Here is a 14,783-nt window from a genome sequence, read left to right on the forward strand (position 1 = left end):
AAAAAAAAAAAAAAAACAAAAAACAAAAAACGCAAAAAACAAAAAAGCACCCTAAACCAGCAGAGGAAGTCACTTCAGTGGGGGCACCTTAGCTCTCTCACAAATGAGCTCACGGCCCTTAGCTCTCTCACCAATGAGCTCACGGCCCTTAGCTCTCTCACGAATGAGCTCACGGTCCTTAGATCTCTCACCAATGAGCTCACGACCCTTAGATCTCTCACCAATGAGCTCACGGCCCTTAGCTCTCTCACCAATGAGCTCACGGCCCTTAGCTCTCTCACCAATGAGCTCACGGCCCTTAGCTCTCTCACCAAGGAGCTCACAGCTAAGATGCAGACCAGCTCCTGACAGGGCACATGCTGCCAGCCAGCTGCCAGAGACTCTGGCTCCACAGGGGACTCTTCTCTCCCTCCAATCTAATCCTGCCTGTGGAGCACAGTCCCACCCTCAGAAGCAAGTCCCACCCTTTGCCACCCTCCAAAGCCACTTTATGCCAACGAGATGAGTTTTGCCACCCTCTCTGATTAGTGGCATGCTTCTGAGCCGGGGGTGTCTGCGGAGGCGATCTCCTCGTTCAGATTTATTAACACCGCCGGTGACTTAATGAATTACTGCAATCCAATGAACCCATAGATAGCTTGTATTTAACTTTTATGTGGCTGCCCCAGAAACGGGCTTGAAAGGCAGAAATCAATGCTGGTGACAAAAATCTCGATACAATTTATTTTGAATGCTCAGTTTGGGATTTGATGTATGCCAGTGTCAGCTATAGTTTATGCTCTTGGATGAATTTTATACTTACTGATTAAAGGGGGTTAGCGATACCAGTAGGATACCATTCAGTAAGCCTTACGACAAATGTTGCCCAAGTGTTCCCAGCCATCCAGCCAGATTGGCTTCACATTTTAATCAGCAGCCCTGGTAGCTGCACCTCCAAACTACCAAAGGGAGGCCCTATTTACCAGTTCGTAAATTAATTAGTCAAAATGCACTTAATTAATGATACCCACTGTGACTATCCAGTTCGCCAGTAATTGGGTAGCATCTAGGCAGGAACCAGGTGGTATGGGAGGGACAAACACATTGGCAAAGCTTTTCCCATGACAGACCTTGCTCCCAGATCAGTATTATTTCCTTTTGGATCTTCTCTTTTGTAGTGTTTAGAAATAACTGTTCAGAAACAACACCTGCAGATTAGCATGGCATTCCTATTTAGAGAGATGTCTAGACAGAACCTAAAATAAGAACCTCAAGTCTTCAGCACCCAGGGGCAGTCGGCTGTAGACATCTGTAGAAGCCAGGGCCAGGTGGCCGCTCAATGTTTGACACTAATCGATTAATAATTTAGATGCTCTTAAAATGGATCAAGTTTGGTCTGAAAAAGAGCACTTGGTTCGGGTACCATTTTCAGAATGTTTGTTTTATTCCGTGTGTCCATCATCCATCAACTACCCATTACCCACCTATCTACATATCTACCCATTCATCCATCCATCCATCCTTCTGCATATCTATAATCCACCATCTTCATACTTATCCATCTACATAAACAACCACCCATATAGCCATCCAATCATCCATATATCTGTCCCTTTGGCCATCCATCTACTCATCCATCCATCCATCCATCCATCCAGCCAGCCAGCCAGCCAGCCAGCCAGCCAGCCATCTGTATGTACATCTATACATCCATCCTTAATTATATATCTATTATTTACCCACCAATAACCAACTGGTCTTTCTTCTGCTTTCCCATTTTTCCATTTTTCTCTTTTAGTTATCTTGTAGCATATACTGTAAAGTGTCTACCTTGCATACTTCCCTTTAGCTCTTATCATAATTTGTAAAGTGCAACACCAATATCATCTTCATTTTAAATGTGAGGAAACTAAGGCTCTGAAGGTCAGGTGACTTGTTCAGGACACACAGACTGTCCTGTGGGAAAGGCAGGAGCTGTGGTCACCTCATAGCTCCAAATCAAGGGTTCTTTTTCTTGCCACAAATAAGAGGGCTGCTGAAGGCAATAGTCTGAATTGTCAAAGATGGACAGTCTTAGCATCTGGAAAGAGGAATGGCTCACCACCTGTCTTATGCTCACCTGCAGGATGATGAGTTTGTTCTGATTCCTGCGCCAGGCACTGTACAGAGATACACGGATGGATGAGAGAGACAACAGAATTCTGTCCCATTTAGCTCCCAATCTTTCAGGCCAGGAGAACCAGATAGCAATTATATAGAAGTAGTGCTTGGTGACTTGATAGGCATCATCCATAGGCTAGAATAACCAGATCTCCAGCACATCGAGTCTAAGTTTTTTGTTTGGTTTTTAATATTCTATTTCCTGGTGAAAGGGGAGAACCAGTTCCCATGAGTTGTTTTCTGATGTCTACATGCATGATGTCATGGTGTATGTATACACACACATACATACATATATACACATATATTCATACATGCATACACATATTCATATATATTCATACATACACAAACTCAAAAACATACACATACATGTATGCATGTGCATGCATACTTTATAAAAAAAAATCCCTAGATTCTCCTTCTTGGCTATCTTTCAGCCCTCCCTTTCTGCCTTTGATCTCCCCTGGGGACTGTCATTTGCAACAGCCCTCTTGGGGCCTCACCAACCACTTCCTCCATTTTTGTTCTTTCTCCATCCAGGTGTAATCCCACCCTACTGTTTCCCAAACCTGTTATCTGAATCCAGCTTTTCTGTGTGTTCCTTGGAACTTTATTCTCTTCAGCATCACTCTGACCCTGACCCTGTCTCTCAGAACTGCCCCCCCCCCCCGTGTACCCCAGTGGGCCTCCCTCACCACTGGTCCCACCTTCCCCCCGCCCCCGTGTACCCCAGTGGGCCTCCCTCACCACTGGTCCCACCTTCCTCCTGCTCTTCCTCCCCTGGTCCCTTTCTGGAAGTCTTGCTTTGACAGGGACAGTTCCTTCCCTGTAAACTCGAACCATTTCTGAAGCCCTACACCCTGCGGTTTCCTGGTACTCTATACCTGTTGTCTTTTGTCTCCATTGGGTAGAGAGCTCACCAGTGAGGGGATGGGTAATATGTTCTGCCTGTATCTTTAGCACTCAAGAATCTAGCATCATCAACAGTGGGCACTTGCTAACGAGTAGGTGAGTGACTAAGTGACCGAAGGCCAGAGAGTAAAGATGACCTGTTTGAATTGGTAAGAAACGGAATTCTACTTCATGGCTACTGATGCTGGCTAGGGAACGGTTATGGCATGCAGCTTCCGTGAGCTTCAAGTGAGAGGGCTTATACTATCTACCATGTGGCTTACCTTACCTCCATGGTGCTGGCTGGCTGATTTTTGTCAACTCAACACAAACCTATATAAACGGGGCAGAACTATAGCTGGGCAGAAAAAAACAAAACAAAAACAAAAACAAACAAACAAAAAAACCAACAACAAAAACCCCAAACCAACCAAACAAAAAACCCCCAACTGAGAAAACGCCTCCATCAGATTGGCCCGTAGGCAGGTCTGTGGGAGTATTTTCTTAGTTGATGATCGATGTGGAAGGGTCTGGGCAGTCGTAGGCAGTAACTGGGCATGCGCCAGGAGATCGGAAACAGTAAGCAGTGTTCCACTGTGGCTTCTGCTTCTGTTTCTGCCTCCAGACGCCAGCCCTGAGTTCCTGTCCTGACTTCCCTTGATGATAGACTGTATTCTACAGGCCAAACAAACCCTTTCTTCCCCAGGTTGCTCTTGGTCACAGTCTACCACAGCTGTAGGAAGTATACTAGGACATCCGCTTTCTACCATGTGGCTGTTCCAATGTTGGCTTTTGTTTTTCCCAAGTCTTTACAAGGATTCCTTTGAGCCACTTCAAGAACTTTGGATATGCATTCCTAACACTATTCATTGGCAACTCAGTATTCAGATGCTCCTACTGCTTGGAGTAAGAGTGTGCATATACATACATGTACACACACTCTCTGTCTGTCTGTCTGTCTGTCTGTCTGTCTGTCTGTCTCTCTCTCTCTCTCTCACACACACACACACACACACACGCACACACACATGAGAAAAGGCAGCTAGACCAGAAGGAATGGTTGAGTGGAAAAATAGCCACTAAGCTCCCAGTCCCCGTTCAGGCTGACAGCTTATTTCTCTTCATGAAGGTGTTTCCTGTTAACGAAGATGTTTCTGGTTTCAAAAATTGGTGCCAAGTTTTCTCCTCCTTTTTTCATTCCTCGAAGTGACAATCGTCAGAAAAAGAAGCTCTCTGCAGCTTAAAGAACAAACTCTTTACCCAAGGACCAGAGAGTTCCACGAGCCATCATTAACTGCTCCCACCACGAGCCGCTCCCACCATCCGTTTGCAGATTAGACCCGCACTCATTCCCTTTGGGTTGACATGTCTCTCTCATGCTTTCGTTGTTCAGGAAAAAGGTTTATGGTAAGCTTCGAGTTGATGCCTGAAAAACGTGCTTGCTCTGCGCAAAGCAGTTTAATTTATTTTTGCTCAGCCCATCCTGTGTGATTTGGAATGGTTCAGCTACATTTTCCTCCAGACGCAAGGGAGTGCCAAGGAAGCGGGTGGGAGGCTCTGCTCCGTTTAGGAGAAATAGGTTGACCCCTAGGAGAAAGGAACTTAATGAATCAGAAGTGGGTTGCTTCTCATGCATGAAATAGGACTTCAAACCTCTCCCCCATCCATCAGTGCTGACGAGCACTTGAGCAGTCTGCTACATTTTCTGGTCTGTTACATCATGGCCTTTGAAGGGTTTGCTACAGGTGGCATGTCTGCTTTCTGGACTGAAGGGAACAATCTCTCTCCTTGTCTTGGCTCAGTAATGCCCAGGAGAGTGCTCGGTATACAGCAAGTACTTAACGCTTGCATAAATGCTTAATCCACCAGGTGTTTAGGGCTCAGTAAATGAATACAGCGTCCAGGCTCTGAAGAGACACCGAGGGACCCTTGTGTGGTCTTTCTCCATCTGGAAATGTGAAAGTGCATACTGACAAGATGAGGGCAGGTCGCCTGGTGGATAGTGTGCGCATGCTCACTCCCATCACAGTGCCCGTAATTAAGTGGTCTTTCACAACTGCTCCAAGAACAAGAACTAAGCGGTTGCCTTTTCATAGTAGGGGCTCTTTGGTCTCACTAAGAAAGTCACAAATAGGGCTAAGGAGATGGCTCAGCTGTTAAAGGGATTATCATGCTACCATGAGAACATCTCCCTAAAAATTCACGTACACTAGTTCTGGAGAGGAGGCAGAGACAGGAGAATCACTGGGGCTTGCTGGTCAGCCAGGTTAGCTTTATCAATGAGTGGAGGTCTCAAAACATAGTGACAGAGGAAGACAGCTGATCTTGCCTCTGGTCTGCATGCACACGAGACACCACACACACACACACACACACACACACACACACACACACACACACACAAAACATCTACAGATGTTTTATATACATGTATATACACAGGAAAACACACACCAACACGCATGCACAGCTTCTACAGATACATGCACATGCATGGGAAAACACACACACACATACACACACAGTTAGTTACAGGTGAAGTCCAAACACATCCAAACACACATGGCCTCCACAGATACATGCATACATGCGTATGAATAAGAAAATACCCCCCCCACACACATGCATGCACGCATGCACACAAACATAGGTGAAGTCCAAACACATCCAAATACATGCAGGATCTGTTCCACTCAGTCTCGTGGACTGTGCCACCTGCTTATAGAAAACTTCCAGGAGAGGACTCAGGTCCAAGCAGGGCCTGGGCCGATTGTGTAGGAAAGCAGACGGCAAACCGCGTTGGAAACCTTTATGCTCCTGTTTGCCAGGCCTTGGCTCAGACCTTCAAGTCACTTTAGATGTCTGTGGAGAGGGAGGCCTTGTAAGGTCTCAGAACAATTCCATTGGAGAGAAGCCCTTTTGAATTCTGGGGAACATTTTCGCCCAGGAAGGCTTAGGGATCGGGGAGTGTCCAGTTCTTTTCCTCTGAATCCAGGCCAGCACCTCCCTTCGTGTGACTCCCAACAGTGTGACGGGCCACTTGAATGCACAGCTTTTGTACTGGCTGCGACAGTGGTCCCCTTGTCACTAATCTGTATCAAGAGATATTGAAGCCTCCAAAGGGTCCCTTGGCTACCATTGAAATAACCTCTAAAGCTGCTGCATTTAGATGTAAAGTGTCACCTACTGAGCCATTTTCACAGGTCCCACCTACCCATTAAATGATGGAAATGACTTGGCCAGGCTCAGAAGGGCCGAGAGAACAGAGGTGGCAGATGGAATGGCCTCAAAGCGGCAGGGGGCAGCCTTCGAAGCACTGGAAACCAACACCACCACTCCCCTGGTGGCTCTCAGTAAGCTTCCAGAAGAAGGAGGGCTACATCAAATATCAATAGAGTGCAAGCTCCGCCCTCCTTCCCTGTGTAGCTAGCACAGGTAGATTGGTAGGGGTAGAGGTGGGGGCTGGGTGGGGGGCTGGATCCTAAGACAAAGACTAAACCTCCAGGGTGGTGGTGTTCTGGGTCCTGCTGCTCACCTTGCCCTTAGTTCTCATGGCCAATAGCATTCCTTATTCCAACCGTACAGTACAAGTGAATTCAAAATGATGGTGGCCTTTACTGCAGGGATCTTTGCTCTCATGCTGGCCCCCTGTGTCTGGCACCGATTTGCCTAGAGTCTTTCAAGCATAGCTAGCCGCATAGAGCCTCCCAGGGGCATTCAAAGGAGGTCTGCCTAGAGACCTTACTCCTCCCCCCCCCAAAGAGCCCTCTTTACTGACTTAGGCTGTAGCAAACCCAGAGGCTGGAGGCCTCTCTGGTAATTCTTGCAGAGGGAGTTGGGGGAGAGGAGGACAGAGATTCAGAAATGAAAAAGGTGAGTGATTATGGGCAATGATCACTAGTTTATTTGTCTCTGCAGTAATTATCACATGAAGGCAGTATTCTACTAAGCCTTTTAACCCCAATTTTCATCCTCAATAATAATTAAAAAAAATCAGAGCTTTTCTGAGAGACTGACTGTACTTAAAGTTCTACACTGTCACTTCTATGTACAGATCTGCAGAGTCATGTTTGCTCTTTTAGGTTTTTAACAAACCCAAGCTTCTCCCCCCAATCTGAGTGAAGTGTGTGTGCGTGTGTGCACATGCATGTGTGAGTGTGTGTGGGTGTGTGAGTGTGCATGTGAGTGTGTTTGTATGTGTGTGTGAATGTGAGTGTGTGTGTGTGTGTGTGTGTGTGTGTGTGTGTGTGTGCATACTGGAGACTAGAAGCCAATTCTAGCTGCCTTCCTCAGTTACCCACTCTGCCTAAAATTTTGAGACAGTTTCTCACTGAACCCGAGCTCGCTGATTAGCCTGGGCTGGCTGAGAAGCCCCAGGCGTCTGTCTCTGTCCTCCTTCACCCAGTACTGGGGTTCTACACCTAAACTTGGGTTCTGGGGATCAGAACTCTGGTCCTCATGCTTGCATAGAAAACACTTTATGGATGGAGCCAATTCTGCCCCTACCCCTCTGGGCTTTTGTCAGGCATAGACCCCGACAGTAAGACTGGGGTAGGGGTGAGGGTGTCCCTTGGAGTGAGGGTTTGGCAGTTTACTATATCAGAAGTTGTGAGGCTAAAGTCACAAGATGTTAGAGGATTCAGGTAGGCAGGAGAAAGTTCAGAAGGCAGATGCTAGAACTGGGAAATCCAGGGGAGCCAGGCGCATAGATGAGACAGAGAGGGAATCCCACCCAAAGGAAGTGTTGCTGGTGGAATAGTAGATGCTGCAGGCATGGAATCCCACCCACAAGAAGTGTCACTGGTGGGATAGTAAATGCTGCAGCCATTTGGGGAAAATGCAAGCAAGTTGTTTAACTAAGAATTGTCGCCTGACTCAGCCAGTTTGCCAGCTATCTGCTAGTCAGCTGTCTGTGGCTGTGATAGAATACCCGAGCTACATACCTTAGAAGGAGGAAAACTTTATTTTGACTGTTGTTTTTGGTCCGTGGTTGTTTGGGTCTGTAGCTTTTGGGCCTGTGGTGACTCCGAACATCATGGCGAGGAATGAGAGGTGGAGGAGACTGTTCACCCCGTGATGGCTTGGAAGCAAGAGAAAGAGGCAGAGGTGCCAGGGGCCTCCCTGAGGGTAAGATTGCCACAACCTAACTTCCTTCCACCAGGCCCCTCCTCCAAAACCCCCGCCACCTCCCAACCTTGATACCAGCTGGTGACTAAGCTAAGAGGCTTGGGGGAAGATGTGTCAGAGGCAAACGATAGCATAAATACAATGTAAAACACAACCACAAGACTCGGATGTGAACGCTCATGGTGGCACCATTCACAAGAGTTAAAAAGTGCCAAAATCCCAAGTGCTCATCCCCTGACAAACCAATAAGTAAAACGGGTATTCTTACCCAGTGAAATCTTTCATGGCACACTGAAGGCACAAAGAGCAGATATACGCTCCAGCAGCAAGAAATTCTCAGCGAACAAGCCAGATACAAAGGAACACCCATTTTATAAGCCCACTTCCACTCAAAGCCCAGTGTGAGCCAAGTTACCATAGAAAGTTGATTGCGGTTGTCCGGGGCAAGGATAGGAAACTAGGGTGGGGACTGTAATTAGGTACCCGGTTTCTGCCTGATGGGATGTTCCGAAATCAGATGGTAACTGTATTCAGCTCTGCAGCAACTACAGCAAACACAATCAAATTGTGAACTTAGGATGGGTAAATTCTATGCTATGCAAATTATATCCCAATAAAGCCATTAAAAAAAAAAAAACAGAAGAGAAGCAGGGGGTTGGAGGGAGGGGGATAAAGGAATCCAATCAACAAAACCTAGGGATGCAGGCAGGAGACAGGCCTCTTTGATTTAATCAGATGATGGACTGGAGGGGTCACATCCAAATCCATCCCAGTTCTCAAGCTTCGGCCGATGTCTGCCTGGCAGACAGTGGCAAGAAGGTTGCACCACACAAAGGGAATGTAAGGTGTGGAAAATCAAGCCCAGGTGTTGTCACTGGGAAGGGGAGCCCTGGGAGATACTCATGGACTGGCAGGTGGGAGGTAGGTATCAAAGGTCCTCACACGCTGCCTTAGGGAATTTGAGCCCTATTCTGAGAGCAACTGGACACCAAGGCAGAGAGAAGGGATAGTCACATAGACATGTGCAGAGCCAAAAGCAAGGGAGCTCCCTGGGCAGCCGCTTTGGGGAACAGGGTGAGAGGCTGAAGCAGGGCAGCTCAGCTAGAGCAGCATCCGAGGCATGGAGAGGAAAGCAGGGGTGGGTGGATGGGCCACTCCCCAGGAGATGGAGCTGATGTGAGTTGAGGAGAAGGAAGAGTGAGAAATGGGAGAGGAAGAGTGCCTGAGGGAGGCTCCCAAACTTCATCACGGCTCGTGAGTGAAGTTGGCCCTACCTGTAGGACAACCCCAGGGAGGGGGAGACGTCCGTGAGATAGGCCGGGGCAGCTTGATACACATCCTGACTATTCAAACCACAAGTTCTGAAAAGATGTCATGAGAGAAGTAGTTTTGTGAACCATTCCCAAAGAACGGCCAGGGGAACATCTTGAGGTGATAAGATGTCTTCCTAGGGCCCCACCATGGATCACGGAAACAGAATTTCTGAGCATGAACTTTGGTGTGTGTGTGTGTGTGTGTGTGTGTGTGTGTGTGTACTTGTGACCAGAGGTCAATGTCTGGTATTTTCTTCCTTCCTTACTTTTTTTTGAGACAGAATCCCTTCCTGAACCAGTAGCTCACCAATTCAGTTACTACTGGCTGATCGGCAAGCCCCAGGTACCCTCCTTTCTCCTCTTCCCAGAGCTGGATTACAGATGTGCACAGAGGTGCCTGGCTTTTTATGTAAATTATAGAGGATCTGTTGGGAATAATCTCCTCTTGCGCTGTGCAAAGCTGTCTTTGTATTATTCAAACGTTGATTTCTGTACCAGTAGAGTGATGAGTACTGTGCGGACTTCAGTATTGTTATTCAAATTGTTTAGCACCTACATCATATTTTGTAAACCATCTTCTCCATGACCTTCTGATTGATTTAAAAAAGAGCTGACGACCTACAGCAGACAGGGGAGGAAAGGTGGGACATCTGGGCAGAGAGTGGAACTGTGGGAAGAATTGAGAGACGTGGAGATTTGCCAGCCAGCCAGCAGAGGAAGTCAGAAGTCAGACTTACAAGGAAGAGTTAGAGGCAACGGGCCGCATGGCAAAGGTAGGTCAGTATAAATGGGTTATTAAGTTGTACAGGCTAGTTTGGAACAAACCTAAGTTATAAGGTATTCATAAATACACATCTGTGTCATTATTTGGGTGCTGGCAGGCCTAGACGGTCTGGCGATAGGGGTCAAAGCCAGGACTCTATACACACCAAACATTTTTACTGATTGAGCATTGTTCTTGATGACCCTTGTGGATTACTGCTGGGGTATATACCCTGCTCTCAGGAGTCACATGCGATTAGGTGCCTTTGAGCTTAGATGTCTCCAGTTCTAACTTAAGCCAGTTCCCACAAGGTTGGGAGACCCCTATGGCTGATGCTACAGCGCCTGTTGCCACTTGACACACTCCACACTTGCACAGGGAACCACCAACACAGGGTTCTTCCCATGGCTCTCAGAGTGCCGCCTTACCATTTAACAGCTCACCCTGCCCATCTGTGCCAACTCTCTAACAAACGTGTCCAAGTGCTACTCAGTGCTACTCGGGGTAAGGCCTCTTAAATGATCCACAACACTGTTTCCCACAAATCCCCTCAGAGAGGAGCCATCTTAACTAAAGATACTTCAGAGCCCTATGCAAGCAAGGACTTGGCCCTCTGATCATTAAGGCAGCCATCTCTGGCTTCCCACAGTCATCTTTGGAAGGCATTGTCAAATGGACGCGTAGGAAGCAGGGAAGCTTTCCCCCTAGTCAACGTTTATTCTAAGTGGTTGGAAAATAAACACGGGCATGTCTTGCACTTAGTAGGCACTCAGCCAACACATGCAGAGGTGGAGGGACCGTGTGGATGATTACACGGTCCATAGGATTGGGTAGAAAGGCATCTCTGTGAACATCTGCAGTGTTTCTAGAGACTGAAAACCTAGCCGAAGAAAAGTTGGCCAGGGACATTAGAGAGCAGAGACCTGCTAGGGATGTGCGTGGAATGTACCGACATAAGTCTGAGAAATGGTGTGTGTGTGAGTGTGTGTATGCACGCTTGCATATGCGATATGCGCACTGTTTGGGTGTGTAGAAGTCAGAGGTTGCCGTTGGGCCTCTCTCTACTGCTCCTGTGCTTTATTTTGAAACAGGTTCTCTCCCTGAATCTAGAGGCTGACACTTTGGGTGTCTAGTCTACCAGCACTGGGATCACAAGCATGTGCCACCACCCCAAGCTTTTAAAATTGGTGTGGGGGGTCCCGGATCAGCCCCTGATGCTTCATGCAACAGTCCATTTACCCACAGAGCCAGCCATCCTCCCTGCCCACTCTGGAACTATTTCTACTTGGAAGAGACACCTGGGTCTTTTAGAGCCAACCCTGCAGTTTGAATTTACCCAGGTGTGTCAAGCTCCAAAATGTCTGTGGTTTTAGAATTACTATCAATTGCCCAGAAAAATCAAAACCAGAATGTATGTGTATGTGTGTATATATATATATATATATATAATTTCTGCACTCCAAACATTTCAGATGGGTTTCCCTCCATTTGCCTTCTGGTTAAGATCTGGCCTTATATGCTTTGAGACCCAGGCAATTGCTCACGACTAATTCAGCCTTTTCCACATTAGATGTTAGAAGCATGAATAGCTCTAAATTAGCTGGAAGATTTCAATATTCCGCCGAACAAACAGAATGGCAGCCCAGGGTCTCAGTGTGTCTCCGGAGGAGTTGGCTCCTACCTAAGGAAACAATTGAGATTTTACCACTTATCTCATATATAACTGTGTCTCTGATGGGGCAGTCCCCTTCGGGGAGACAAACCAGAGCCCTTAGGCTTTCTTTGGGAACTCGAATTGGCACTGACTATATACCCCTCCTCACTGTTGACTGGTTTAGGGCTATGAACCTGACCCCCGATCCCTACAGCAACCAATCAAAGCCCTATAACAAGCGTCACTCCCAGCATTACTATTTTCTTCGTTTTTCTCCCTTGTCGAGGTGTCTCAAGTCTCTAACCTTCTTCAATTATCTTTCAAAGTTCTTCCATCTCTTGTTAGCCATTGGTGAGAAGTTATTGATTTCTGTCCTTGGAGTCTTACCCTGTTGAGTATTTTGAGAAGGCTCAAGGGTTTAGCCATGCCCCACCTCAGCAGATTGGACCAGTGAAGGGCACCTGACCTCAAAGCAGCCAATCCAGAGGCTGAGCATACGTTAGCTGAGTTGAGTTTTCTCTCAGTAAGTGAGGCCACTGGACTCTATCTGGAGTTACTGCCCCCTTGGGAGTGTGTAGAGAGCGCGAGGTGGCTTGGCATATGTTCATGATAGGACCTTGATACTGAGAACCACGGGCTTAATTTCCTCAGTGGGCAATGTAATTTCCACTCAGGAACAAGATCTGGCCCAGTATTATCCAGCCTTCTGGATCCCGTCATTTCTACTGAGGGACCTTCTGTGTGTGTCCCTCCTGTTCACCTAAGAAGACCAAGAGAAGAGGGACTACCAGTAGCAAACCTCCTTCCCTTCCCCTCCCTTCTCCTCTCCTCCTTTCTCTCCCCGTTTGCTTTTTAGTCTTCTCTATACTGCCCAGGTCGTCATCAACTATTTAAAGGGCATTTCTCCACACTGGCCACCAGCCATAGCAGGTTCGACCTTGAACATGTTTGTTCCCATAACAGTGCCACCACCTGTCAGCTAGGTGCTATTACAACCCCCACATGTCAGGAGAGGAACAAAGAGAAGGGGTAACCTATCCGTGTGGCAGGGTTCTCAGTGAACCCAGGCTGCTTGAATGCCAGGTCTGTCCTTTCTTGAGTTCATCCCAGACTTTGATCCTGTCAGGACACCAGAAGGCTTCAGAGTTCATCTGCTGCATTAGATCCTTTCCTCAGTGCTCTAACAAAATACCTGACTAAAGCCACCCACGGCAGGATGGACCGATTTATTTTGGCTCACAGTTTGAGGGTGCACAGTCCCATCATAGTTGGGGAGGAGTGATGTTAAGAATGACTCAAGCTGTGGTGGCAGGAGGAAAAGGCAGTTGGTCACCTTGCATCTGTAATCAAGAAGCAGAGAATGCTGATAGATCCATGGAGCCTTTTGACCATCCAGCCCAGTGCGTGTGCATGCATACACACACACACACACACACACACACACACACACACACACACACAAATTCACTAGATGGGCGATTTTTGCCCATTTAGGTTTTGCCATACAGGAGTTCACATGTGGCCCTGGACTATCTATCCCCTGTTCTTGGACTGGTTTGTTTTAAAAGTTCAGATTGCCCAAGGTGAGTGGCTTCATTAGCCCACACAAGGAGTTGTAAGTGGAACTGGCTCTTGATTTCAAGTTTTTGGACTCCTCCTGCAGAATCATATTGTTTCCAGGTAAGGGGTGGGTAAAATCCCCATTTCTAAACGGAGAGGGACTGGAGTCTAGCTTTTCTGTGGCAATTGCTGGGACTCTGGGCCATGAAGTTCAGGCTTGGGGATTTCAGGTATCTTTTTCACAGACATGATTCAGTTGTCACAACTGCCCTAAGAAGTGGATGCTGCTGCTGTCCTAGAGATGGGATATCTGTCATCAGAGGCACCATATACCAGTTGTTCTACATTAGGTCCCAGAGGTGACCCTGCCACTCTGTCTGAGAGTGAGCCTGTTTGATCTAAAAGATGGCCTTGAACACCTCCTTCCAGGAGTGGAGGTGCCACTGGGCTACTCCCAGCTGGCTATTTCTTCATTTTAGGGAAAATGGCTCTTCATTTGATGAGTTGATTCATTCAGCATACACCAACTATCACATATCTCTACAAAGCATTTCCTTTCTGCGTCTCTGGTGTAAGGTGGACCAGCTAGCTTCAGATACTCTGTGACCACGATCAGTTGATTGGAAATATGAAGCCCATGGGATTGGTCTGAGCCAATCAAAACCCTTTGCCACAAGAGGTATGAAGGGCATTTCTGGTTCAAGGCCATGCTTGTGCTGAAAGATATCAGAGTAATTGGAGCCATTGTATTGGCTGTGGGTCATGTGTGAAAGCTGGGAGGCGCAGAGGAAGGAAACAGAGGAAATAGTAAGAGTCCCGATTTCCGCTGTCCTGAATCCATGGATGTCTTCTCTAAGCCCCGCTTTCATCTTGAGCTTACTTTGTACATTTCTGCTTTGTGCACAAAAGGATCCTCCCTCAGAGAGTCTGCCCTAGGCTAAGATGCTCCGGGATGGATGCTGGGATGATCATGGGTCAGAGCTGCTCAGAAAGCTGATGCCCTTGAGGCTGTCTCCTGTGAGTGCCTAACACCTTCAGAACTGCTTCCTGTGAGAACCTGACACACTCACAGCCACTTCCTGCGAGAACCCCACCCCTTCAGAGCTGCATCCTGTGAGCACCTGACACACTCAGAGCCACTTCCTGTGAGAACCTCACCCCTTCAGAGCTGCATCCTGTGAGCACCTGACACACTCAGAGCTACTTCCTGCGAGAACCTCACCCCTTCAGAGCTGCATCCTGTGAGCACCTGACACACTCAGAGTCACTTCCTGCGAGAACCCCACCCCTTCAGAGCTGCATCCTGTGAGCACCTGACACACTCAGAGCCACT

The 14,783-nt window shown here is 47.5% G+C and overlaps 1 protein-coding gene across 1 annotated transcript in view; it reads right to left on the reverse strand.

Moving 5' to 3' along the window:
- Positions 1-4,535: 4,535 nt before the first annotated feature.
- Positions 4,536-14,783, reverse strand: part of LOC116095793 (putative uncharacterized protein C1orf196) — a 602,408-nt gene continuing 592,160 nt past the window's right edge. The window contains exons 3-4 of the mRNA XM_031377041.1: positions 7,977-8,113; positions 4,536-4,620 (exon numbers count right to left, since the gene is read on the reverse strand). Coding sequence (XP_031232901.1) covers positions 4,536-4,620; positions 7,977-8,113 — 222 coding nt within the window. The remainder of the gene's footprint in view (positions 4,621-7,976; positions 8,114-14,783) is intronic.

The sequence above is a fragment of the Mastomys coucha genome, unplaced genomic scaffold (assembly GCF_008632895.1).
Source record: "Mastomys coucha isolate ucsf_1 unplaced genomic scaffold, UCSF_Mcou_1 pScaffold18, whole genome shotgun sequence".
Classification (NCBI taxonomy): domain Eukaryota; kingdom Metazoa; phylum Chordata; class Mammalia; order Rodentia; family Muridae; genus Mastomys; species Mastomys coucha.